This window comes from Carcharodon carcharias, chromosome 3, assembly GCF_017639515.1.
Source record: "Carcharodon carcharias isolate sCarCar2 chromosome 3, sCarCar2.pri, whole genome shotgun sequence".
Taxonomy (NCBI): domain Eukaryota; kingdom Metazoa; phylum Chordata; class Chondrichthyes; order Lamniformes; family Lamnidae; genus Carcharodon; species Carcharodon carcharias.
Window position 1 is genome coordinate 135,329,166 of NC_054469.1, and position 27,006 is coordinate 135,356,171.

The following is a 27,006-nucleotide window of genomic DNA, read 5'->3' on the forward strand; positions in this document are numbered from 1 at the left end:
TTTTTAACAGGCCTTAATAGGCCTTTGAAAGTTCAGCAGGCGCACAGCCGACTTGGCTGCACGCCCGCCGAACTGAAAATCTAAATGACGCGCGGTGACGTCGGGATGCCTGCCTAACGGCACCACGGACATTTTACGCGTCAGCAAGCGGGCCCTGCCCCTGCTCGCTGACCAGAACATTTTTCCCCACATCCACTGGTTCACCTTATTTATTTTGCTAGTTATATCCTCAAAAACTCTATCAATTTTGTCAATACGTTTTCTCTTTCATAGATCCATGTTAACTCTACCCAGTCCTACCATTATTTTCTACATATCCTGTTATCACATACTTTATAATAGATTCTAGCATTTTCTTTTCTATTGATGTCAACCTAACAGGTCTGCAGTACCTGATTTTTCACTCCGTCTTTTCTTAAATAGTGGCTACATTTGCTACCTTTTGATCTGCAGGAACTGTTCCAGAGTCTATAGAATTTTGGAAGACGACCACCAAAGCATCCACTATCTATACCCACCTCTTTCAAAATTAATGGGGTATGGGTCATCAGGGCCCAGGGATTTATCAACTTTTAGTCCCATTAATTTCTCTAGTACTACTTTTTCACTAATACTAATTTCTTTCAATTCCTCATCTGCACTAATTCTTTGGTTCTCTAGTAATCCTGGGAGGCTTTTTGTATCTTCCTCCATGAAAATAGACACAAAGGCCTAAATTTTCCAGTCCCGCCCACCGCAGGAATTGTAGCAGGCGGAATGGATAATTTGACAGACCAGCAAAAGGCCCGTTGATTTCAGGCAGTACTGGAAAATCCCTCTCAAAATATTTGTTTAGTTTCCTTGCCATTTCCTTATTCCCCATTATAAATTCTCCTGTCTTTATCTATTGTGGGCCCATATTTATCTTTGCTAATCTTTTCCTTTTTGCATACTTATAGAAGCTTTTACGGTCCATTTTTATGTTTCTTGCAAGTTTACTTTCATATTCTATTTTTTTCTTCTTTATCATTTTCTTGGTCCTCTTTTACTGAATTCTAAATTGCTTCCAATGCTCAGGCTTACTAATTTTTTGGCAACTTTATAAGCATCTTCCTTTCATCTGACACAATCTTTGACTTCTCTTGTTAGCCATGGGAAACCCACCTTTCCTACTGGGTTTTTGTGCTTCAAAGGAATGTAAATTTGTTGTATACTATGTCTTCATTCTTTAAATGCTAGCCATTGCCTGTCTACTGTCATACCTTTTAATGTTGTTTCTCAATCTACCACAGCCAAGTTGCCCCTCAAAACTTCATAGTTTCCTCTGTTTAGATTTAAGTCCTTGGTTTCAGATTGAACTACGTCACTTTCAAACTTAATATGAATTTGTATCACATTTTGGTCACTCTTTCCTAGTGCCTCCTTTACAATGAGATTATTAATTAGCCCTCTCTCATTGCACATTACTAGATCTAAGATAAATATTTCACTAATTGGTTCCTTAACATACTGCTGTAGAAAACCATCTCGTGTACATTCCAAGACTTTGTCATCCACAGCATTAGCGCTAATTAGGTTTACTCAGTTTATATGTAGATTGAAACCCCCATGATTACCGTGTCACCCTTGTTACATGCACCTCTAGCTTCCTCATTAATACCATTCCCTACATTACCACTACTGTTTGGTGGCCTATAAACAACTCCTACCAATGTATGCTGCCTCTTGCTGGTTCTTAGCACCACCCAAACTGATTCTACGCCTTGATCTTCCGATCTATGATTTTCTCTCACTAATGTACTGACCTCATCCTTTATTAAAAGCGTGACCTCACTTCCTTTTTTTCCCCTCCCCTTCCTAAATGTAGAATACCCTTGAATATTCAGTTCCCAGTATGGTCACCCTTCAGCCATGTCTCCATAATGGCAAATAGATTATGCCTGTTTACTTCCATTTTTGGTGTCAAGTCATCCACCTAGTTGTGAATGCTGTATACATTTAGATAGAGTGCCTTTAACTCTGTCTTTATATTATTTTCACAATCTCTAGCCTTATCTGCTGATGCACTCTTAAGTTTGAACTCTTTGTCCCTTCCTGCCACATTCAGATTATCAATTTGCATATTGTTACCTTGCTGTCTTGCATGGTCCTTTCTCTTTAATTTATCACATCTTACCTCATCTCATCCCTTGCCCCCACTATTTAGTTTAAAGCCCTCTCTGATCCCAGTACAGTTTACGTGAAGACATTCCACCAGTACAGCTCCCACTTTCCCCGGTACTGGTGCCAGTGGCCCAAGAACCAAAATCCATTTTTCCCACAGCAATCTTTGAGTCATGCCTTTAACTCTCTAATCTTATTTACCCTACTTCAATTTGCTCGTGGCTCAAGTAACAATCCAGAGATTATTATCTTTGAGTTTCTACTTTTTAATTTAGCCTCTAGCTGCTCATACTCTCTAACTAGAACCTCTATCCTTGTCCTACCTATGTCGTTGGTACCTACGTTGACCACAAGAACTGGATCCTCCCCCTCCCACTGCAAGTTCTCTCCAGCCCAGAGCAAATGACCTGAACCCTGGCACCAGGCAGGTAATAAAGCTTTCTGGATTCTCACTATACTGTCCCCTATTACCACTACATTACTATTAACTCCTCAGTTTGCCCATCCACCCTGCAACCCGCACTTTTGTCCATACAGACTGCAAGAACGTCCAACCTGTTGGACAATTGCAAAAGCTCCTCCACTTCTATCTTTTCAGTCCCCATAACTGCCTCACTTGCAGTCCCATTCTCCTGTTCCTGACAATGGACCAAATCAGACCACATGATCCTAAGGGGTGTGACTGCTTCCTGGAACAAAGTGTCCGGGTAACTTTCCCCTCCCTGATGGGTCACCGTGTCTGCAGCTCAGCCTCCGAGCCAAAGTTCCTCCAGCCACAGAAAATTACTGAAGATGTGTTTATCTTAGATCACACTGGTGTCCATGAGCTGCCATATTCTGAAGCCACCACACATCCCCTGCCCTGCCATTTTTACAGCGTTTAATTAATTAATTATTTTACTGAATAAATTTTAAATAATGTTTCTAGTGTTGCCTGTGCATTTCTTCTTACTATTTCAACAAATGATCTACTTACCCAGATTGAAATTCCCTAGTTATGTTAAATAGGAAATACTCACCGGCCACTCGAATAAGGTTTACTACTATTAGTGAACCTTACTACTACAAATGAAACCTTGCCATAACTGAAATGACCTGAGTTTTGCAAGATAACTGAGGAAGATAGTCACCAACCAATCAACTGATTTCCTGTGACATCACACTTTCAATTTTCTCAAAGCTCAGTTAGTCCGCTTTTGATCAGCAGATTGGATAGCTCTTCTAGGTGCAGCTGTCTGTCTCTGGATCCTCCTTTCTCGCTCTTCTACATGCTGCTGTCTGTCCCTGGGTCCTCTGCTCTTCTGGGTGTTGCTGCCTGTCTCCAGGTCCTCCTCTCTCTCGCTCTTATACATGATGCTGTCTATCCCTGGGTCCTCTGCTCTTCTAGGTGCTGCTGTCTGTCTCGGGGTCCTCTGCTCTCCTGCTCTTCTAAGTGTTGCTGTCTGCCTCTGGGCCCTCCTCTCTCCAGCTGTTTTCAGAGCTGCTGTTTGTCACCAGGTTCTCCTCTGTCCTGTTCTTTTAGGTGCTGCTGTCTGTCACCAGGTCCTCTTCTCTCGCAGCTATGTTTCCTAGAGTTTAGAAGAATGAGTGGTTATCTTTTTGCAACATGTAAAATTCTTGATGGGCTTGGCAGGGTAGCAGTAGGGAGTCAAGACTTGGGGTCACAGTCTCAGAATAAGGATTTAGTCATTTACCTCTGAGATGAGGAGATATTTCTTCATTCAGAGGATTATGAACCTTTGAAATTCTCTACTGCAGTGAGGTCTAAACTTCATTTGAGTATATTTGAGTATTTTTTGGATACCAAGAAAATCAAGGGATACAGGGATAGTTCAAGATGGTGAGTAGCTGAGGGAGAAGAACAGCCAGAGTCTTATTGAATGGCACAGCAGGTTTGAAAGGCTGAATAACCTCCCCTCACTCCTGTTTCATATATTCTGATTACATTAGTCACTTCCAACAGAGTTGGAGAGAAGCTGGAGAATGCGTTATCTTAAAGGAGGCTTGGTCAGTTTCAGATGACCAGCTTTAAAAGAGCACTAACAGAAACATTAAAGTGAAGCAAGAAATGGCATGGGAAAATTGATTTTTTTAATAAAATAGGATGGGGCAATAAATAGATATGCTTCTCGTTTCAACAAGCTTTAACAATAGTAGAATGCATTTGAGATTCTCTATTCCTGAGTCTCATTTCATTGGCAATTTAATCATAAGCAGCTCTATTAAATTAAAATATATTTGAACGCTTCAAGTTTATGTTTCATTAGAACATAAGAACATAAGATCTAAGACCAGGAGTAGACAATTCAGCATCTCGAGTCTGCCCCATTTGCCTTCCTTATTACCTGCTGTACCTGCATACTAGCTTTCACCGATTCATGCACGAGGACACCCAGATCCCTCTGTACTGAAGCATTCTGAAGTTTCTCTCCATTTAAATAATAAGTCGCCTTTTTATTCTTCCGACCAAGATGGATAACTTCACACTTATCCTCGTTCAACTCCATCTGCCAAATTTTGGCCCATTCACCTAAACTGTCCATATCCATTTGTAAATTTCTTATTTCTTCATTGCAACTCACTTTCCCACCTATTTTGGTGTCATCTGTAAAATTAACTATAGTACCTTCTATCCCTGAATCCAAGTCATTAATATAGGTTGTAAATAGTTGGGGCCCAAGGACCGAACCCTGTGGCACCCCACTAGTTACAGCTTGCCATCCAGAAAAAGACCCATTTATCCTGACTCTCTGCTTTCTGTTGGTTAGCCAATCCTCTATCCAAGCTAATATATTACCCCTAACTCCATGTGATCTTATCTTGTGTATGAATCTTTTGTGCGGCACCTTATCAAAGGCCTTCTGAAAGTCCAGATTTACTACATCTACAGGATCCCCATGATCCACTTTGCTTGTCACATCTTCAAAGAACTCTAGCAAATTAGTCAAACATGATTTACCCTTCATAAAACCATGTTGGTTCTGATGGATTGCATTTTGACTTCCTTAATAATGGATTCCAACAATTTCCCAACGACAGACGTTAAACTAACTGGTTTAAAGTTTCCTACTTTCTGCCTCCCCACCTTTTTGAGTAAAGGTGTTATATTAGCATTTTTCCAATCTACTGGAACCTTTCCAGAATCTAGGGAATTTTGGAATATTATAGCCAATGTATCCACTATCTCTGCTGCCACTTCCTTTAAGACCCTGGGATGTAGGTCATCAGGTCCTGGGGACTTGTCACCCTTTAATCCAATAGTTTGCTCAGTACTTTTTCTCTAGTGATGGTGATTGTTCTAAGTTCCTGCTTCTCTATATCCTCTGCACTACCTGTTACTATTGCAATGGTACTAGTGTCCTCCAGTGTGAAAACTGAGGCAAAATATTGATTAAGCATCTCTGCCATTTCTGCATTCCCCACTATTAACTCCCTAGCCTCATCCTCCAAGGGACCAACATTCACTTTAACTACCCTCTTTCCTTTTATATACTTGTAGAAGCTTTTGCTATCAGTTTTTACATTTTGCGCTAGTTTTCTTTTATAATTTACCTTTGCTCTTTTTATTTTTTTAGTAACCCTTTATTGAGCTTTAAAAGTTTCCCAATCTTCCAGCCTGCCACTGACCTTTGTAATTTGGTATGCCTCAGTTTTTGTCTTTATGTTATCTTTAACTTCCTTGCTTAGCCATGGATGCTTTTCCCCCCTCTTACCATCTTTCTCCATTTTTGGAATATATTTTACTTGGGAGGAATTGAATATCTCCTTAAATATCTGCCACTGTTCATCAACTGTCCTACCCTGCCCAGCCCACTAGGGCCAAATCTGCCCTCATGCCAATGTAGTTACCTTTATTTAAATCCAGAACACTAGTGTGGGACTCAAGTTTCTCGCTCTCAAACTGGACTTGAAATTCTATCATGCTATGATCACTCTTCCCTAGCGAATCCTTTACTATGAGATCATTAATTAATCCCATCTCATTACACAAAACCAAATCCAGAATAGCCTGCTCCCTGGTTGGTTCCATAACATATTGCTCCAAAAAACAATCTGTATTACATTTTATGAACTCTCCCTTGAGGCTACCCAGGCCAATTTGATTGGTCCTGTCTATATGCATATTAAAATCACCCATGATGAATGCCGTGCCTTTCTTACATGCTCCCAGTATTTCCTGGTTTATATTGTGCCCTGTTGCTGAACTACTCTTTGGGGACCTATAGATTACTCCCACCAGAGACTTCGTTCCCTTGCTATTTCTTATTTCTACCCAGACTGACTCTACATCTTACTCTCCAGTGCCTATATCATTCCTCACACTGATCTCTTCCTTTAATAACAAAGCTACACCACCTCCTTTTCCTTCCTACCTTCCGAAACACTGAGTATCCTTGGATATTCAACTCCCAATTCTGTTCTCCCTGTAACCATGTCTCAATAATCGCCACCAAATCATACCTATTTATCTCTATTTGCGCTGTTAACTCATTAGTTTTATTCCGAGTGCTATGCGTATTCAGATACAAAGCCTTTAAGTTTGCCCTATTGTCAATTTTCCCTACTCTTAAATGATTCTTTGCCACAATATGGCGTTCACACTCTCTGTCCCTTCCTTTCACTTTTTGGTAACAATCAACCTCATCAGTAACCTGCACTCCTACCCTCTCCTTAAACCTTGATTTTTCATATTTTCATGCAACTGAACTCTCCCCCCAACTATTTAGTTTAAAGCCCTACTACGACCCTAGTAATGCGATTCACCAGGACACTGGTCCCGACATGATTCAAGTGGATCCCGTCGGAACGGAATAGCCCCCTCTTTCCCCAGTACTGGTGCCAATGTCTTCTTCCTCCTGCTGTGCAATCGAGTTCATCATTTTGAATGACTTTGAGTTTGGAGGTATATCTAGTTTCCAAATAATGACACATAATTATAACAACAGGCAGCAAAGGACTTTATGAATATGTACTGTCATCTGAGAATCTCATTCATTGGAAGCATATATCAGAAAACCATTTCATCCATTAGTTTTAAATGGACAGGAAAATCATGACAAACATACCTATAATTTGTCTATATTGCACTTACCATGTGGGAGCATGCATTTATAAAATGGTCCCTCAGAGGCTCATCTTTTTGCCTTATCTGGAGACAAAGGAAGGGTACGACAGGATCAAAGATTGAAAAGTTAATGGATTGAAACCACATCCTGTGGAGAATTGCTAAACAATATATAAAGGAGATTTAAATATTCGTAACCGCAGTGCTGTAGAAGAGTGGAGCATTGGCCACGTGTTGTTTCACAGGAAGGAAGAGAAAACAAAGGAAAAGTCATACCAAAACTATAGGGCAGAATTTTGCCGTCAGCGAGCAGGAGGCGGGGCCTGCTCGCCAATGCATAAAATGACACGGGATGACATCGGGGGAACCCCTGACACCATCCCGCCCCATTTAAATTTTCAGGAAGGCTGAGGAGCCCCGGCGGGCAATAGAAAAAACATGAAACCTCATCCACCACATGAGGTTTCATGTTGGGATTTAAACAGTTTAATAAAGTTTTAATGTAATTTATGAACATGTCCCATCCCATGTGACATTGTCATATGAGGGGGACATGTTAAGGATTTTTCTTTTCTATCTTTAATATTTTTAAAAGTGTCAGCAATCTCCCTGAGGCAGCACTTAGCCTCAGGGAGATGTGCGCTCTTTCGTGCGCATGCGCGAAAAAGCACACTCTCGCTTTTGGGGGAAGCATAGCGCTTCCTGCCAGACGTCACATTGGGTGGGCCTTAATTGGCCCACCCACATAATATGGCAGCGAGGCCCGCTTCTCCGGCAGGGATCAGCTCCCGGCCCGCCAGTGATTGGGTCGGGCCCGCCCGCCCAACAGACAGAAAATTCTGCCCATAGTCCCCACATCCCCAAGATGTCATATAGAGTGGCAATCATACTAATGCCAGTTGGATAACTGACTTTTCTTCTAATTTTCTTTAGGCCTTTAACATTGTATTTCGTAAAGCTATTGAACGGACAGAACAATCTGAGGATCTGAAGAAGCGAGTAGCAAATCTTACAGACTGCATCACATACTCTGTGTTTCTCTATACCAGCAGAGGTCTCTTCGAAAGGGACAAGGTTGCATTTATTTCTCTCACAACGTTCCAGGTGTGTCTATTTTCTTCAATGCGGATTGACTCTGGTATTGCAGTCATGCTAAGTGTCCTGTTGCCTGCTTCGCTACATTTCCAGCATAATATATGACCAGTAATCCACCTTCCAATAGCAGGATAGATTATCAAAACCTTTGGGTCTTCATTAATAAGACATTTATTGAAATATCTAACACAAGAGTGTTAATTATGCAATCATTTGCTCCTATTGATGTTGTTAATGAAATTACTCCATATTCAGTCAGTAACTTTCTTATTTGCAACTAGGAAGTGCTGGATGACACTAGTTCTTTAACATATTTTGCTAACAGGGAATTAAGCTTCCTAAACAGATCAAAAGTTATTTTAGTGCAGGAAAGCTATGTTTTCCAGTATAACACATTAGTAGAAAACTGTGAATTGAAAGCTGGATTTTATAAACATATGTTGGACTATAGTGAAAACATTTTGGAATCTGTAGAAATTGGAACTTCTTTGCAATTATATGTTATGTGATATTTATCCTGTTGCAGTCTCTGATAATTAAACATTTAATATTAACAAATGGTTTGCAGAAATAATCCAGTTTTAGATTACTGTTGCATGCTGAATGCCTATCATTTGGTTGCATCCCCATTCTGAATGCCTCAGTGACAGTGAAACAAGTTCAGCCTAAGTGCTGTGGAGATTGTGCTATTTGCAGAGTCCCAAAACCAGTTGGACACACGATTAAGTGTGACCAAGATTTAAACAAAGGCTGTGAAATTTTGTGAGGGCTCTCCCAGGCTCCTGCTGTAACTCCACTAGGACACTGATGGGACTGCCACCCTACCCAATAAAGAGAGGTGATCTTGTACAATCTGGAATTGCAGTGCCAAATTATTTAAGTAACATTTGCTAGAATAGCCCCATTAGAATTGCTCCTAAGATTAATTTTATTCTTTTATACTATTGTTCCTTCCTTTTATCTTTGTTTTAGCTCCTTTTTTATTCAATAATAGAAATTTTCCAACAAAATTTCTGCCCTTACATTGCATCAAAGTACTGTCCTTTTTTTACCTGATTCTTTCTATTGGAACTTCTCCAAAGAAGGACCCAATAAAAAGTCTTGTATTTGGCTCCAAGATATTTTGGATTAGTGTATGAAATAAAATAATAAATATTCATCATGCCAAGGACCAAAATGAAGTATTTTCTCTCATTTTAATAATACATGAGGGGAGTATATTTTTGATTATATGCAATAGTGTAAAATAAGTGATATCAAATATGCAAAATAAATGAATAGAAATAAAAATAATGATATATTGGTTGGTTATAATGCATTTTACGCTATTGCTCAAAGTTACCCCAGAGTTAAAAAGAAATTGCATTCAGAACTCATGCCCACAATCTATCCTGATACAGAGTTACCAGCACTGTTAATCAGACTGATCTCTGAGGAGATAGTTTGAGTAAGGAACCAAGGCATACGATTCAAAGACAAATAGCTGTTTGATTTGTTCACATATGTGCATGGCTGATAGCTGCTTTTGAATTTACTTAATAGTTATGAAAATCCAAGGAGCCCCAGCAACTGTTTTTGGGGAGTGCATATGTAGCCTACAGTGTTTGAATAAGAGAATCTGATCAGTTTGAACAGCAAAGAGTACAGACTAGTTAGCTCACATATTTGTTAAAATTATATATTTTTTTACAATTATACATGTTTTCATCTCAATTTTTGTGGCAGTTAAAGCCTATTACAAAGTCAACTTTTATCTGACTTTGCCATTTTCTGTGGAATTTGAGGATAAATGCAGGAACTAAAATAAGGTTTTCTGTTATCTTGGACTTGCTATCAGAAACTTACCAAGACATCAGGTCCAGAAGCTAAAATTTACCCATGTGAGTTTATCTAACATATGTAAGAAGGATAGGAAAGACCCCAAACAAAACATTTTAAACTATTTTATTTTCCAGATCCTGTTGATGAACAATGAAATAGAACTTGAGGAGCTGGACTTTTTTCTGAGATTCAATGTTGAGCAAAGATACAAGAGTCCTGTTGATTTTCTCTCCACTCAATCTTGGAGTGCCATCAAGGTCATTTTAGCATTTTATTTTGCCCCTTACACTTGTGTGAAACAACTTTTACTGTTTGGTATGTTAAGAAACTTATATAAATACAAATATAAGTTGTTGCATATGATCTGCTGGATTCAAATCCAGCATATGTCCAATTTCTCCTTAGCTCCCAACTATCCCTGACCTTCTATTTTGCTCCACCTGCTTCACCCCTCTTAAACAGAATAATATCCATCACGTTTCTACTCCTCTTTTAGCTCTGAAGAAGAGTCATATGGACTTGAAACGTTAACTCTGTTTCTCCCTCCACAGATGCTGCCAGACCTGTTGAGTTTTACCAGCATTTTCTGTTTTTATTCCAGCATATGTCCAGTTAGCTTGCTCAATTAATAAGACAAGTTTAGACTAAAGCAAATCCACATGATCTGAATCAGGACCTCCAACTATTATTTTTGCTCTGAAAGAAAAACATATTGTGCTAAAGTTTGGTTTTGCACTTGGGCATAAATCATTGCCTAGATGCAAAGAGGATAAGAAAATTGGACTGGTAGGAACACATGCCTGTCATGGAGCCTGCCTAATTTTTCTTCCATGTAAACTGTGCTATTCCAAGAGGAATTCACTGTTTATCATGACTACAAATACAGTACAATTTTCCAGCAGATCTACACTAGAATAAACCTCATTTATTTCTTAATGACCTGCTGCCCCTCAGAGACATCCAAAATCACAATGCCGCAAGTACATTGACAATACCCAGCTCTGCCTCATCAGCACCTTTTTCAACCCCGCCACTGTTCCTGTTATTTTTTTATGCTGCTTGTCCAAAATCCAATACTGGCAGAAATTTTGTCCCAACTAAATATTGGGAAGACCAAAACTAGTGTTTCCATCCTGCCATAACTTAATTCCCTTCCACCACCCTCCCTGACCATTTTCTGAGACTGAACCTGACTGTTTGCAACCTCGGCATTTTATTTGTTCCTGAGATGAGCTGCCAACCTTGTTTTTCTTCTTCACCAATACCTCTTATTTCTCTCTCCATCCCTGTTTCAGCCCATCATTTGTCACTATCAGACTCAATTATTCTAATGCTCTCCTCGCTGGCCTCTAATTTTTCACCCTTGTAAACTTGAGCTCATTTAAAATACTGTTGCCCGTATCCTAACTCACACCATCCAATTCACCCATCATTCGGTGTGCACTGACCTTAAAATTTAAAATACTTATCCTTGTCTTCAAATCCCTCCAAAACCTGATGCTTTCCTATCTCGGTAATTTCCTGCAGCATTATAACCTTTCTAGAAATCTGCATTCCTCCAACTATGGGCTCTTGTGTGTCCTCGATTTCCTTCATGCCACAATTGGCAGCATGTCTCCATATGTCTAGGATGGAAGTTCTAGAATTCTCTCCCTAAACCTGTTAACCTCTCTTTTCCTTAAAGATGCTTCTTGAAACTTATGCCTATGACCAAGCATTTGATGACCCGTCCTAATACCTCCTTGTACATCTCAGTGTCAGATTTGACTGATAATGCTCAAAGTGCTTGAGATGTTTGATGTTTTTCCATCTTGAAGATGCATGTAGATGCGAACTGTTGCTGAACAGGGAAAAAGAGCAGATAAAAGCACCATTGTTAGAAGTGCATTAATGGTGAAGTGAAGGAGGAGGCATGATCAATGATCTTGCAGATTCCTGTACTCTTTTTCCCATGAGTGGCATAAAATATGTGAAATAAAAATGATGCAAGTGTATACTTTTGAATGTTTTTAGACAATGGCAATGATGGATGAGTTCCGTGGGTTAGACAGAGACATTGAAGGCTCGGCCAAACGCTGGAAGAAGTTTGTTGAATCAGAATGCCCTGAGAAGGAAAAGTTTCCTCAGGAGTGGAAAAAGAAGAGCTCACTTCAGAAACTTATAATGCTCAGAGCTTTGAGGCCTGACAGGATGACATATGCATTGAGGTAATTGTACCAAATCATGTAAAGAATGTATGAGAGGGTGTGAGGGCTTCATTGCTAAACTTTTTCAAAATGTGCAACATCATCTTTGAGCTAATCCATCACTAGAGATTGGCATTGTTGATCATTATTGATTTCCACCAAAAAATTAGTTAGACTGTTACTTTTTTTTCCCCAATATTTATCTGATTTTTCACCCTTTTTTGTAGGTCATTATCTTTGGATTTCTAGGCTTTAAATAGATTTTACTCAAATTTGAGCCACAAATGCTGGTTCTTCTGTCCCAGAAATCAACTCTTAGGGATTTAGGTACGAATGGTTGGAGAGAGTTACTGATGTCAGAAATGTGATTGCATCCAGGTTTAACACATGTGCCTTTGACTCCAGGTGCGCAAACCCCTGTAGAGAAGCAGTTTAGTGACTTGAAAAGGTTGATCCGTGAACAACAACAATATTTTAACTGTACATGAATGGGTTTTCTGGGTTTCTTGAAACTTGTCATTGAAATCAAATCAAGGAGAAAATGGCAATATATGGGGCTCATTAAAGCTCAGCCACATACAGCAGTAAATTGTCAGTGCACATGTTCCCTGTAAGCAGCGCGGATGTACGGCCGCATAGCAATCTGGGAAAAAAAACCACACAGGCTGCTCACAAGATTCACCTTTAAGATATTGTGCCGCCACTACCATGCTGAAAAATTTTAAATGAACAGGACGCATCCAGTGAAAAAACATTTAGAGGGGGCATTGGGCAAGGGTGAGAGGTTAGTTTCTGCATTTTGAAGATATTGGTGAGAGGCGGTAGCATAGTGGACAAGTAATCCAGAGACCCGGGATAATGCTCTGGGGACCTGGGTTTGAATCCCACCATGGCAGATGGTGGAATTTGAACTTAATAAAAAATCCTGAATTAAAAGTCTAATGGTGACCATGAAACCATTGTCGATTGCCATAAAAACCCATCTGGTTCACTGATGTCCTTTAGGGAAGGAAATCTACCATCCTTACCTGGTCTGGCTTACATGTGACTCCAGACCCACAGTAATGCGGTTGCCTCTTAAATGCCCTCTGAAATGGTCACTCAATGGTATCAAACCACTACGAAGTCTGTAAGGAATGGAACTGGATGGATCACTTGGCATCGACTTAGGCATGGGAAATGACAACGGCAAACTCAGCCCTGTCGACCCTGCAAAGTCCTCCTTACTAGCATCTGGGGGCTTGTGCCAGAATTAGGAGGGCTGTCCCACAGACTAGTCAAGTAACAGCCTGACATAGTCATACTCATGGAATCATACCTTAAAGATAATGTCCTGGACGCCACCGTCACCTGGGTATGTCCTGTTGCACCTGCAGGCCAAACCTACTGGAGGTGGCAGCATAGTGGTGTACAGTCAGAGGGAGTTGCCCTGGGAGTCCTCAACGTCAGCTCCAGTCCCCATGAAGTCTCATGCGTCAAGTCAAACATATGCAAGGAATTCTCCTGCAGATTTCCACATACTGCACCACCTCAGCTGATGAATCAGTACTCCTCTGTGCTGAACACCACTTGAAGGTTGCCACTGAGTGTGGCAAGGGCACAGAATGTACTACTGAGTGGAGGACTTCAATGTCTATCACCAAGAGTGGCTCAGTAGCAGCACTACTGACCAAGCTGGCTGAGTCCTAAAGCACATAGCTGCTATACTGGGTCTGTGGCAGGCGGTTAAGTAACCAACAAGAGGGAAAAACATACTTGACCTCACCCTCTCCAATCTGCCTGCCACAGATGCATCTATCCATGCCAGTATCTGTAGGAGTGACCACCACACAACCCTTGTGGAGATGATGCCCTGTCTTCACATTAAGAGTACCCTCCATTGTGTTGTGTGGTACTACAACTGTACTAAATGGGATAGATTTCGAACAGATTAGCAACTTAAGGCTGGGCAACCATGAGACGCTGTGGGCCATCGGCAGCAGCAGAATAGTACTCAACCACAACCTGTAACTTGATGGCCTGGCATAGCCCCCACTCCACCTTTACCACCAAGCCAGGGGATCAACCCTGGTTCAGTGAAGAGTACAGGAGGGAATGCCAGGAGCAGCACCAGACATACCAAACAACCAGGTGTCAACCTGGTGAAGCTACAACACAGGACTGCTTCCGTGCCAAACAGTGTAAGTGGCATGCGATAGACAGAGCTAAGCAATCCCACAACCAAAGGATCAGATCTAAGCTCTGCAGTCTTGCCACATCCAGTTGTGAATGGCGGTGGACAATTAACCAACTCACAGGAGGACGAGGTTCCACAAATATCCCCATCCTCAATAATGGGGGAGCCCAGCACATCAGTGCAACAATCTTCAGCCATAAGTGCCGAGTGGATGATCCATCTCGGACTCCTCCGGAGGTCCCCAGCATCATAAATGCCAGTCTTCAGCCAATCCGATTCACTTCACATGACATCAAGAAACAGCTGAAGGTATTGGATGCTGCAAAGGCTATGGGCCTTGACAATGTTCCGGCAATAGTACTGAAGACTTGTGCTCCAGAACTTGTCATGCCCCTAGCCAAGCAATTCCAGTACAGCTACAACACTAGCATCTACCTGGCAATTGGAAAATTGCCCAGATATGTCCAATACACAAAAAGCAGGACAAATCTAACCTGGCCAATTACAGCCCCATCAGTCCACTCTTAATCATTAGTAAAGTGATGGAAGAGCTTATCAATAGTACTGTCAAGTGGCACTTGCTTAGCAATAACCTGACACACAGTTTGGGTTGTGCTAGGCTCATTCAGTTCCTGACCTCATGACAGCCTTGATTCAAATATGGACAAAAGAGCTGAACTCCAAAGGTGAGGTGAAAATGATGTCCCTTGACATCAAGGTAGCATTTGACTGAGTGTAGCATTACGGAGCCCTAGCAAAACTGGAGTCAATGGGAATTGAGGGGAAAATTCTCCACTGGTTCGAGTCATACCTAGCACAAAGGAAGTTGGTTGTGGTTGTTGGAGGTCAATCATCTCAGCTGCAGGACATCACTGCAAGTGTTCCTCAGGGTAGTGTCCTAGGTCCAATCATCTGCAGCTGCTTCATCAATTACCTTCCTTCCATCATAAGATCAGAAGTGGGGATGTTCGCTGATGATTGCACAATGTTCAGTACCAGTCGTGACACCTCGGATACTGAAGCAGCCAGTGTCCAAATGCAGCAAGGTCTGGACAATATCCAGAATACATTCACAACACACAAGTGCCAAGCAATGAGCATCTCCAACAAGAGACCGTGAGGGCCCCACCAAAGATTCCAACACCTGTACCTGTTGAAAGACAGACCAGGCCATTGAGAGAGTAGGCAGCATGTTGGGAGTTGATGGTTGGGACAGGCGGTTTGTGGTGGGTGTGGGCAACTGCAGTGGGTGAGAAATGGGAGTGGAGTTCCTTCTTCCATTCCCCTCTGATTGGTCTCCAGCAGTTCCACTGCAGCTGTGAGATCTGTGAAGGACCACCTCTTGTTTTCTCCCTCTCCCTTATGGTCTGAGCTCTCTTCTGCAACGGGGGATAAAACAGATCTAATCACTGTAATGGCGTTGTTCAGCTTTGAATGCGTGAGGAGTATGAAATTGCATAAGGATCAGGGTGAGTGACAGTGATAGCTAGATTGATGGAGATGTGAGAAAGCGCATAGGAAGAGAAGATGTGGGCTTGCAAGGCAAGTGGGTCTGAGCTATGTTGGATTTGGCTTGACAAGGCAAAGTAAGAGGGCAGTGATGCAGATGTCAGTCAATGTGCAATTGCACTCACCTTTCCTGTCCTTAGTTCATTAAAGTGCTTCCTGCGCTGAAACCAGGAATGTGGCATAGTGCTCCTGCTGTTGCAGCAGCAGGTTTCTTCACCCCATTGCTGGGACAAATGCTTCTCTCCAATTCCTCACTTTACTCAACAGTGCATCAAGCAATGCAGCATTAAATTGAGGTGCAGGCCTCGATCATCCTGAATCCATTCTGAGACCTCTCTCTCACTGTTGACTCAAACTCCCAACTCCATCATTGGATTGGTCCTCTATAAACTCCAGTTAAAATTGTATCACTCGAGCCAGCACTACACCTGCTGTTGGGCATTCAACGCCAAGCCAAAAGTTTTATTCCAATTAGATTGCTGCGTTAAAATGCATCAGACAGGCAAACTGAAAGTTCTTCCGTGTTTCTCACTTCTACCGTACTCCACCGCCCACCACACCACTCTCTCCCCGCACCCCCCCCCCACAACCCCACCTCCACCTCAGTCCAACACCATCACTCTGCTCTGAACATGCCTCAGACTTATTATTGGAGTCTTTCCCTTCCTCTCCTGCCTTCTGGTTGTAAACAACCCAAATTACAAAACAATCTCAGAGCACCACAAAAAAAAGTAGAGCGTATTGATGACATACATATTTTTTCAGTAGCTTTTTTTTCTGTGAATTCAGCCAAACTTTTGTTTTTCATATTTGTCTTTTTCAATTTTTACCCATGTTTAGATGTCCAAAACATACCTCCCAAGAAAATTCTGGGAATTTCTTTCAAAAACAGAAATTCAAAATGCAGAAATTTAAGAATAACTATGGGCTAAAAATGACCCTAATACCAATGATCTCTTCAAACTGCTTTTGGAGCATTCTTGATAATAGTGTCTTCCAACATATTAATTTGTTTCAATTCCCCTTACAGAAAAACTGCAGCTTTGTCCTGGTGAAGGATCTTGCTAGATTTCATCCATACATGAATGATAGCTGCAGCTAATAAATTTCCTATGTTATTTGCATGGAAAATGGCAATTGTAATCCTACAAAAATATGATTAGCAGAAATGCCTATTAGTCAATAATCTGTTTTGCTTCATTAAAAATTAATCCAGTCTTACTGGATACCCACTGAGAAGCAATCCTTATATTTATTAGATGAGATATGAGCTAATCTCCACCCTGCCTAGGGCTCACTGCAGGCTGAGCGATCTGCTGAAATAGGAGCCCTCCCTCTGTTCCTTACTGTTTCTCTGTCTCTTTCAGGGGTGAGATGATTCAGTCAAAATCATGGAGCCAGTTATTTTTGATAATGTGAAGTTGCCCTTTCTCTCTTGGTATCTGGATAAATATAATTTCATAATTTATTGACTATAATCCAGACCCATCAGCAAAATTCTTAATTTTCACTCTTTCACATTACTTGGTTATTAAAATTAATGCCTTGAATTTTAATCTCATACCAAAAATTAGTTTAAAAAGTAATCCCCTCTTAAATTTTTGCAATATTTATGGAATACAAATGGCTGAGCATTATTAATTATCACTCTTTAGTATTTGTATTTTTTTGTGGAACTAAAGGTTTCTTTGGAATTAAGGTGGCTGCAAATGGAAAACTGCAATAAATTGTGCCTCTCTGGCTGATTTGCTTGTCTCATATGCAAAGCAGGCAGGCCTGCTGTCCAGTCCCCGCCACTTAAAATAGGCAGTCACTTACATAGGCTAAAACACAACAACCATTAGGCATTACATTAAGGCCAATTTCAAAATTGCCAACTGTGAGGGGGGATAATATGCTAGAAGGAGCATCAAAAGGGTTAGAACTGGCTCTGTACTATGGACCCCCAAACTATCAGAGGGAAATAGAAGAAATTTGCAGACAAACTGCTGTGAATTGCAGAAACAACTGGGCAGTAATCATCAGCAATTTCAATTACCCTAATATTAATTGGATTTAATTCAGTGTAAAAGGCGTAGAGGGATCAAAATTCTTAAGTAGCAAGCCCAACAAGACAAGCAGTTCTGGACTTAGTTTTAGGGAATGAAGTTGAGTAGGTAGAAGGGGTGTCAGTAGGAGAGCATTTTATTGGTAGTGATCATCAGTTAGATTCATAGTTATGGAAAAAGGATAAAGATAGACCAGGAATAAAAGTGTTAAATGGAAAAAAGGCCAGTTTTACTAAGTTGAGATGTCATTTGACAAAAATGGACTAGAAACAGCTACTTGAAAGTAAACCAGTGACAGAGCCAAAAGAGGTAGACTGAGAGAAGTTAAAAAGAGTAGAAAACAAATATGTTTCCATAAAGAAATCCCAAATTTTGACTCCACCTAGATGTCAGGGAACTTACAGAATAGGCTATGGCGAATAAAGAAAGTTTATGTCAGATGCCAAAAGCTCAATACTGCAGAAAATCTAGAGGAGTGTAGAAAGTGCAGGGGTGAAATTAAAAAGGAAATTAGGAAAGTAAAGAGAAGGCATGAAAAAAATATTGTCAAGTAAAATGAAGGAAAACCCAAAGATGTTTAACAAATATATAAAAAGCAAGAGGATAACTAAAAAAGCATGGAGCCAATTACAGACCAAAAAGACAACTAATGTGTGGAGACATAAGACATGGACATGGCTCTGAATGAATATTTTGCATCTGTTTTCGCAAAAGAAGGAGATTGGCCTGGATTTTTGTTAAATTGCAATGTTTGGGAGCCCTTTAAAAATATCAGACGGGACCTGATTCTGGGATTCCCATTGTGGGGAACTCCCTCCCCATTGTAATTTTAGTGGAGATGGCCCTTTCAGTAAATAGGTGTGGCTCATGGCCTCTCAGAGGTGGCATGAACCATGGGGAGCCCCTGTTCCAAGTGGGGAATGAAAAATGCAGTCATTTCTTTCATTGACAACATTTGAAATAGGAAAAAAAATGCTCTTTCAATTTCAATAGTTATCTGTCTTACAATACCGCATCTATGATTTTACTGCAGTGGTTGGGAACTCTAGTGTAATAATCTGAAGTGATTTAAATGCCCAGAGACTTTTATCATGAAAAAACTTGAATAGCTTACAGTTAGGGAAAAAAAACCTACCTCTCCCTGGACTGCTTTTATTGACAGGGCATCTGGTGTAGCTTAGGAAATAAAAGCTATCTGGTTTTTCAGTATCAAAATATTCCATTGTTTACATTATCCAAGGTTTGTTATTATAACGGAGTCTATTATGAATGCTTGGTTGAGTTTCAAAATGTCTAGAACCACTTAGCAGGGGCTGTTTTCACATTTTGACAATTTTAAGAGGTTATTAAATGATTTTCTGTCTTTGATGTGGTTAGTGAAATAGATATTTGTTTATTTTTACAACAGTTTGACCATTGAGGGGATTTAATTTTTTTTAAATGGGTTTTATGAATGAGAGATTTTTTTCCAGTATGAAGTATGTGTGAATAAGAGCTCAATTAGATTGTTAGTAGGTTATTTCTTTCATCTTGATTTCAAAGACATGGATCCTGAGGTCTGACCATAGTGAATGCTGGATGAATGGCTATGGAAAGTACATGAGCATGAAGAGAGAATGGGGAATATGAGAGGGTCTAGGAGGTGCATGGAGGTGGCATGGGGAGCATGAGAGAGCATTGGGGAGCATAGAAAGGGCAAAGGGAATATAAGAGAACGTGGAGTGACCATGGGGAAAATGAGAGAGCATGGAGAGGACATGGAAGTATGAGAGGGAAATGGTGGTATGGTGGCATGGGGAATATGGGGGAGCATAGAAGGTGCATGGGGAATATGAGGGATCATGGAGGGGACCAGAGGAATGGAGAGTGTGAGAGAGATGGAGTGGACATGGGAATATGAGGGCCATGGGGGTATGGAGAGCATAGAGAAACATGGGGAATCTGAATGAGCATTGGGATGACACGGGGAATACAATAGGGCATGAATTGTATGGGGGAATGGCACGGACAAAGGAATATGAAGGGACATGGAGGGGGCTGCTGGGGTGGGGGCCATGAAGGTGTAGCATGGGGCATATGAGGGGGCATGTGGTGTGGTTGGGGAGGTGAGAGCTTGAGCGCCTGACAGTCATCATTAAAACCCCAATAAATTGGGGTGGGTGTTGCTGCCTCGGGCTTGCCTAGAAGCAATGGGCCTGAGTCCATCCTGCCCCACATCTCTCTCACATAAAAATATGGCAGGAGAAGGCCTTGTTAAAGGAGAGGGGTCTGCCGGATTGGAAAGTTTCCCGACTCGACCTTCCCACCCTTCCCATGAAAATCTGGCTCTTTGTGGTTAAGAAGGAGTGAGAAATGTTGGATGAGATAAATATAGTGAGGGAGGAATATTAAGGTGTTTAGCATCCTTGAACATGGATGAATCACCAAGCTCAGATGAAGTGTATCTTCACATGTTAATAGAAGCACGAGAAAAAATATCAGGGTCTTTGACCAACATTTTCCAAATCTCAGGTTACAGGCATGATGCTGAATGACTGCTATCATTGTACCATTGTTTAAAAAGGAAGAAAAGATAGCTTGAGTAATTACAGGCCAGTCAACCCAACCTCGGTGGTAGGCAAATTATTGGAGAAAATTCTGAGAGATGGTATAAATTGTCATTTAAAAAGGCACTGATTAATTAAGTACAGTCAGCATGGATTTGTTAATGAAAGGTCATGCCTAAGTAACCTGATTGAATTTCTTGAGGAGGTAACAAGAAGGGTCAATGAGGTAATGCATTTGATATCGTCTTTGTGGTTTCTAGCAAGGCTTTTGACAAGGTCCCACATGGCAGACTGGTCAGAAAGTTAAAAGCCCATGGGATCCAAGGTGAATCCAAAATAGGCCATGCAACAGGAAGCGAAGGGTAACTTTCTATGGGTGTTTTTCTGACTCTTTCCAGTGGATTCTTCAGGACTTTATTGTGTCCCTTGCAGTTTGTGCTACATCAATAATTTAGCCTCAAATGTAGGGGCTTGATTAAGAAGTTTTCAGATGATATGAAAATTGGTTTTGTGGTTGACAGTGAGTAAGAAAGCTGGAGACTGCAGGAAGCTATCAATGGACTGGTCAGGTGGGCAGTAAAGTAGCAAATGAAATTCAATCTGGAGAAGTGGGAGCTAGTACATTTGGAGAGGGCAAACAAGACAAGAACATACACAATAAATGGTAGGATTCTGAAAAGTGTAAAGGAACAGAGAATCTTGAGAATGCATGTCCACAGACCCTGAAGGTAGCAGGACAGAAAGATAAGGTAGTCAAGGAGGCATTTGGAATACTTTCCTTTATTTGCCAAGGTATGGAGTATAAAAGCAGGAAGGTTATGCTAGAATTGTATGAAGCACTAGTTAGACCACAGGTAAAATACTGTGTACTGTTTTGGTCACGGAATTACAGGAAGGATGTGATGGCAGTAGAACAGTATAGAGGAGATACAAAAATGTTGCCAAGAATAGAGAATTTTAGCTATGAGGAAAGATTGGATAGTTTGGGAGTGTCTTCTGATGGGAGATTTATGTGGTGTATAAAATTATGAGGGGCCTAGATAGAGTGAATGGAAAGGACCCATTTCCATTAGCAGAGGTCAACAGCAAGGGGTGTAGATTTAAAGTAATTAGCAGAAAGATTAGAGGAGAGTTGAGGAGTAATTTTTTCACCAGAGGTGAAAGACTGAAATCCGCTGCCTGAAGGGGTGGTAGAAATGGAAGCCCTCTTCACATTTTAAAAATATTTGTATATTCATTTAAGGTGTCATAACCAACAGGACTACGGACCAAAAGCTGGATGGATTAGGCTGGATAGCCCTTTTTCAGTTGGCATGGATACGATGGGCCAAATGATCTCCTGTGCTGTGATTTTTCTTATGTTTTGAAAGCATTTTAAATGCTCGGTTTAATTCTGGCAAGAGCAGCTACTCACTAATCTTGATTTGGTCTACCCACCGTCTTTCATTTCCCTTGATTTGTGCAGCAGTGTGAAGAATGTCAGTGCATCAAAACTGAACACTTACCCATTCAATTTTGTATCCATTGTGTTTATCAGGTGTTCCCAAGTCAGGTGTCAAGTTGCTGTTTGCAGCTCATTTCACCTCATCAGTAGCACTCAGCAAACTTACCTGATCACATATCTCCGGGTCTCAGTTCATGGCGTGCTTGTCTTGTCACCAGAGTTGGTGGCAGCAGCAGCTGATTGTATATCAAACACAAGCTCATGCTGATGCATCAATCTGATATTTCTTTGGCTAAATGATCGCACCTGCTATCTAGCCTCAGGTCCCGTTTCACCTTGGATGAGATCTGGGTGACCTACAATAATTTAACCTACAACAATTTGTTAAAGAGGGAGGTTTCAATGCACAGGTAGTGAAACAGTAAGATTGAAAGGCGATGCAATGAGAAAATGAGTAAGACAAACCTGTATTTGTACCACATTATACAACCAGCATATGTAGTGGATAAATTGTGTTCATACCAATGGTGCCTGCTGTAAGCAGTGGGAACTATATTAAAAGATACAGTTGTTTGACCAGCCAGTTTGGTTCTTTCATGGGGCAGATCTTTCAGTCCCCTGCTGGCAGGTATGCAAGTGGGGTGTCCCCTAAAATTCTGTGGGTGTCCTTCCTGCTATCTACTCACCCATCCATGACCTGGCAGCAATTTTATGGGGCATGGGTGAGGCCTACAGCACCCCAGCCACTTCATGGCCGCTTCTCGCCTTGCTGCAATTTTTATTCTGCTAGGAGGAGGTCAGAGATGATGTAGGGAGCCAGCAGGTTAGCCTGCCCAGATTTCGGGCAGGAAGGGAAGGGGGCACCTCTCACACCGGTTTCCTTTCCCAGTCGGGGTTCGCGTATTTCCAGTGGTGGGGGGGGAGGGGGACACCTAAAATAGGGTGGGTGCCCACCGCCCACCTACCTCCTCTGCGCCCACCCCACCACCCATCCCTGAGCTCAACCCCATAATATGGGCAAGCCCTATTAAAATAGATAATAAAGGGTCATTTAGACTTGTTACCAAAGCATATTTATTCTAATAATATGCTGCCCAGGCCATAAAATACTTGACATGGACAGTTGGGCAGCAGTGGATAGCCCAATTGTTATTTAAATTGGCTCCTTAAAGGGCGAGAGTCAAGGGTGGTTTCTACATTTGAGGGCTGCCCTTTACTGATCAGGGGGCGGTCCCCGTGAAGATTGCAATCCCCCCATTCTTCCTACCCTCCTGCAGCCATAAACCCAAGACCCTGGACTTACCTGTTTCTAGGGATCCATTGGGTGTTCTTGCTCCTCCTTTTGCAGTCCTGGCAGTGCCCACTAATGTGCTTTTGGTGCTGGCAGGACTGGTGGAGCTGCTGGCCAATCCAGTTGGCTGACAAATCCCAAGGGCAGGACTTCTTCCACAGTGAGGGGCGAAAGTCCCATGCAGTCCTTGTTTAGGCCACCCACAGTGTGTTATGGCTGTGGGGTGGGCTGGCTGCAACCAATTTTGTTTCAGGAGGTGGTGATGGGGGCACGCCATCGAGCCCCACACCACATCGTAATATTCAGTCCAATACTTTGCATATCTTTATTTATTTGAGTTGGCGATTCTTAAGCAAGCTTTTTTTTGGAGATTTTTTGTGCATGCCAGATAACCAGCTGGGCACAAATATAGTACCAAATTATCTGAAGTTGTGTGTAACTAATGCAACTGTGCTAATTTGTTGTTACTTTCCTTTTTATTGCACAACACTAAAGCTGCACAATACTAAAACTACATACAAATGAGCTATTAGTGAGTTTTGCCACACTTTATATTGCTTAAACTGCCATCTTTAAATAAGTTGACTGGAGGGAATGATCATAATTTGTGCTGATGAAGGGTGATTCCTCCTGAGTTCTTCTGCTCTGGTAAAGTTTATAATTACAGAAAAGTGGATTTTTATTTGCATTACTGTGTGTGTGTTTTGTTTAATTTATTTATAAAATAGAATTTAAGACACAAGTCTGTGACTGTTCCACATATAAAGGTTTTATGAACAACAGTACACAATGCTTGTATGCCAGCAAATTTCAGAAATGCTCTGTGACGTTAACTGTTGCTACTGATATAAAATTGATCAGTACATGTGCTTGCGCACTTCTACATGTACAAGTACAAATCTGTGTCTTTAGACAGTAACCAGCACAAGCTTGACTGATTCACATTAGTTAAAAGTTTTAATAAAACAGAGCTATGGAGCAAATAAAAAGCTTATTAAAGAGCTCAAGTAAAAAGTATTCACACTTTGATGTTTTATATAAGCACCCATGTGTTTTCAAACTCTTAAGGCTTGGATAAGTGTCTAATAAAACAAAACAACTGATTGTTTAGTTTCCATAAACTAGCCAGAGACCTAAGTACTGAGTGGTGCAGTATTCTCTAATATTGCTCTTTCAGTTATATGTAGCTTATGTTATCTCCATAACATTAAGTAGGCACTTGGCTGTTTTGGTACAATGTGCTATTTAGGTTTGCCAAAAGAGTATTTTCTATTATTGTCGTAACACACAGGGGCTACAGATTTATGGCTGTTTCAAAAAATTCATGCTGTAAGTCTACTGGAATAGATGCAAATTCGGCTGAACCTGGATACTCTTAGTTTGACCACAGAGCAAAATTTCCTGTACAGTATTATAGAAGCATGAGTCTCATGCCTCCACAAGGCAGCTGATGTAAGAGGTGGCAAAGTCAGGGACTTCCTCAGTCAGGAATTCCTGCATGCCTGCTTTCAGTCGGCATTCCTATACCTAGCCGGTGGGAGGACATGAAGCCCAAATGGAGGTCAAAGCCAGCATCAGAATCTGGACCCTGAAAGATGAGGCACAGAATTTTTTTTTAAATAGTACAAGTAGCCCCCTAATTGGGAAGCTGGAGATAGCCTCTCCTCCTCAAGATCCATGTAGTTCTGACAGACTTTCCAATCACTTCCATGTGGGACCATCCCAGAAAAACCTTCAGTCCACTAGTGCCTCACTCCCACAGACTCTTCCCAAGACCCTGTTGACATAATTTGCAGAGCCATTAGCAGTGGCTACAGGTGCATTCATCTAGGTTCTTAAGATGGAATGTACCATCCCCTTTCTACAGATTTTCAGGTCACTGTATTCCAGATATATGTATTTTATTTCATTTTGCCAACATTCTTTGACTGATACCATAAACTATTATCAGCAGGCAACATGCACTCAAAGTATTATTAGTAAGTTAAAAATTACATCAGTTTTCAAAGATACATATATGAATAGAAAGTAGTGAAGTAACTTGTATTACTGGAAATAAATTTCATCTGTTCTGTTACAGTAACTTTGTTGAAGAAAAATTAGGAACAGCGTATGTCGATAGTCTACGGATAGACTTTGCAAAATCATTTGAGGAAAGTAATCCAGCTACTCCCATATTTTTCATCTTATCCCCTGGTGTTGATCCTCTTAAAGACGTTGAATCGCTTGGTATGAATCACTGGACTACTGAATCTTTTAATTTTACTCATTAGCTTTAAAAATCTTCAGCCATGTGTAATTTAGCCATGGCAGCTTAGAGATGAACTTAATTTAAAACCTACAGGTTTTATGATCTCAGTGTTTCAGTGACTACTCTTGGAATGAAGCCATGTGCACTGGAAATGCACTTTTGAAGGATTACAAAGAAAATGAAAAATGTAGAGTCATTAGTTAAATTCTAGAAAACCTCAAAACTATTTCAAGTTTGTTCAAAATTGATATGAATATCTTCATTAAAAATCTTGACAGTTGTCATGCCTGCTATGCTTCGTTCTAAATTGTTAAATAAGATTTATTATATCACAAGCTGTGAACATACCAAGTCTAGAATCTCAATGCCCATACTATGAAGAATATATTGATCTATTATATATTAAAAACCTTGCATGATTTCAACATTTCAAAAGTATGGCACAAGTATGTTGGCGTATATGCAATGTTCATTGCCATAATGCTATACAACAGTGCCAAAAGAAAAAATAATAATAATTCACTTTTGAAACCATATATCAAGTTCCCTCCTAGTCCCACTAAATCAAAAGTCAGAAACCATTCCAGCCAACAACGCAAACCCACAAAAACAAAAAATGCTGGAAACGTTGTTTCCTAGGCATTTTTGTTTCAGATTCCCAGCATCCGCAGTATTTTGCCTTTAACACAATCCCACTCCCTGTTGAAGGAAAATCAAGTCCTTTGCACTCCTACTTCGCACAAAGAAAAGCTCAGACATAACGCCCCTTCCTTTCCCTGACACCTCATTTCTCTTTCTCCTCCTTACCCCAAACCCAGTCTCCTCCAACATCTCCACCTCCTGCTCTCCTCTCTCCTCTGCATTGTATCTCCTCCTCCCCTTCTACACTCTTTCTCCTCTCTCCCAACTGATTCCTCTCCCTTTTGTTTGCCTTGGTTCAGTTATCTTTACCATCTAATGTTGTTTATCCTCAAAAGACCTCTTGAGCATGAGTCTCCATGTGGAACACCCTGGGAGATCAACTAATAGGTCATTAGAAATATTAAATATGCATATATTTTTGATTCCAATCTCTGTTGCCAATTTTTGGTAACGTTTTTTGTCACCAGTTACTATTGAAACTGCCTATGGAATTATGGGAATTCTAATGTATGCACTTAACTTTCACAGTTTAATTGCAGGTCTCCTATTACAACCCTTTTCTTCAACTGCCCTTTCCTCTCTCCCAGCTTCCTTACTGCAGCACAAAATGTTCAGCTCAAACAGCCTACCTCATAAGCTGCCAATTGTGTTTGGGTAGCTCTTTAGGAAATCCCTCCTCTACCCTGTCACCTAAGTCTGCCACTTTCTGCTCTTCCATCTTTTCTCTTCTTTGCTTCAGCCAAATTTATTTTTTACTTGCCAACTACCACTCATTAGCCTTTTCTTGACC

At 41.0% G+C, this 27,006-nt stretch overlaps 1 protein-coding gene across 1 annotated transcript in view; it reads left to right on the top strand.

Annotated features, from left to right (window-relative positions):
- Nucleotides 1-27,006, top strand: part of LOC121276335 (dynein heavy chain 11, axonemal-like) — a 564,873-nt gene that overhangs the window by 457,181 nt on the left and 80,686 nt on the right. Inside the window, exons 69-72 of the mRNA XM_041184616.1 lie at nucleotides 8,141-8,311; nucleotides 10,258-10,380; nucleotides 12,137-12,330; nucleotides 25,404-25,552. Coding sequence (XP_041040550.1) covers nucleotides 8,141-8,311; nucleotides 10,258-10,380; nucleotides 12,137-12,330; nucleotides 25,404-25,552 — 637 coding nt within the window. The remainder of the gene's footprint in view (nucleotides 1-8,140; nucleotides 8,312-10,257; nucleotides 10,381-12,136; nucleotides 12,331-25,403; nucleotides 25,553-27,006) is intronic.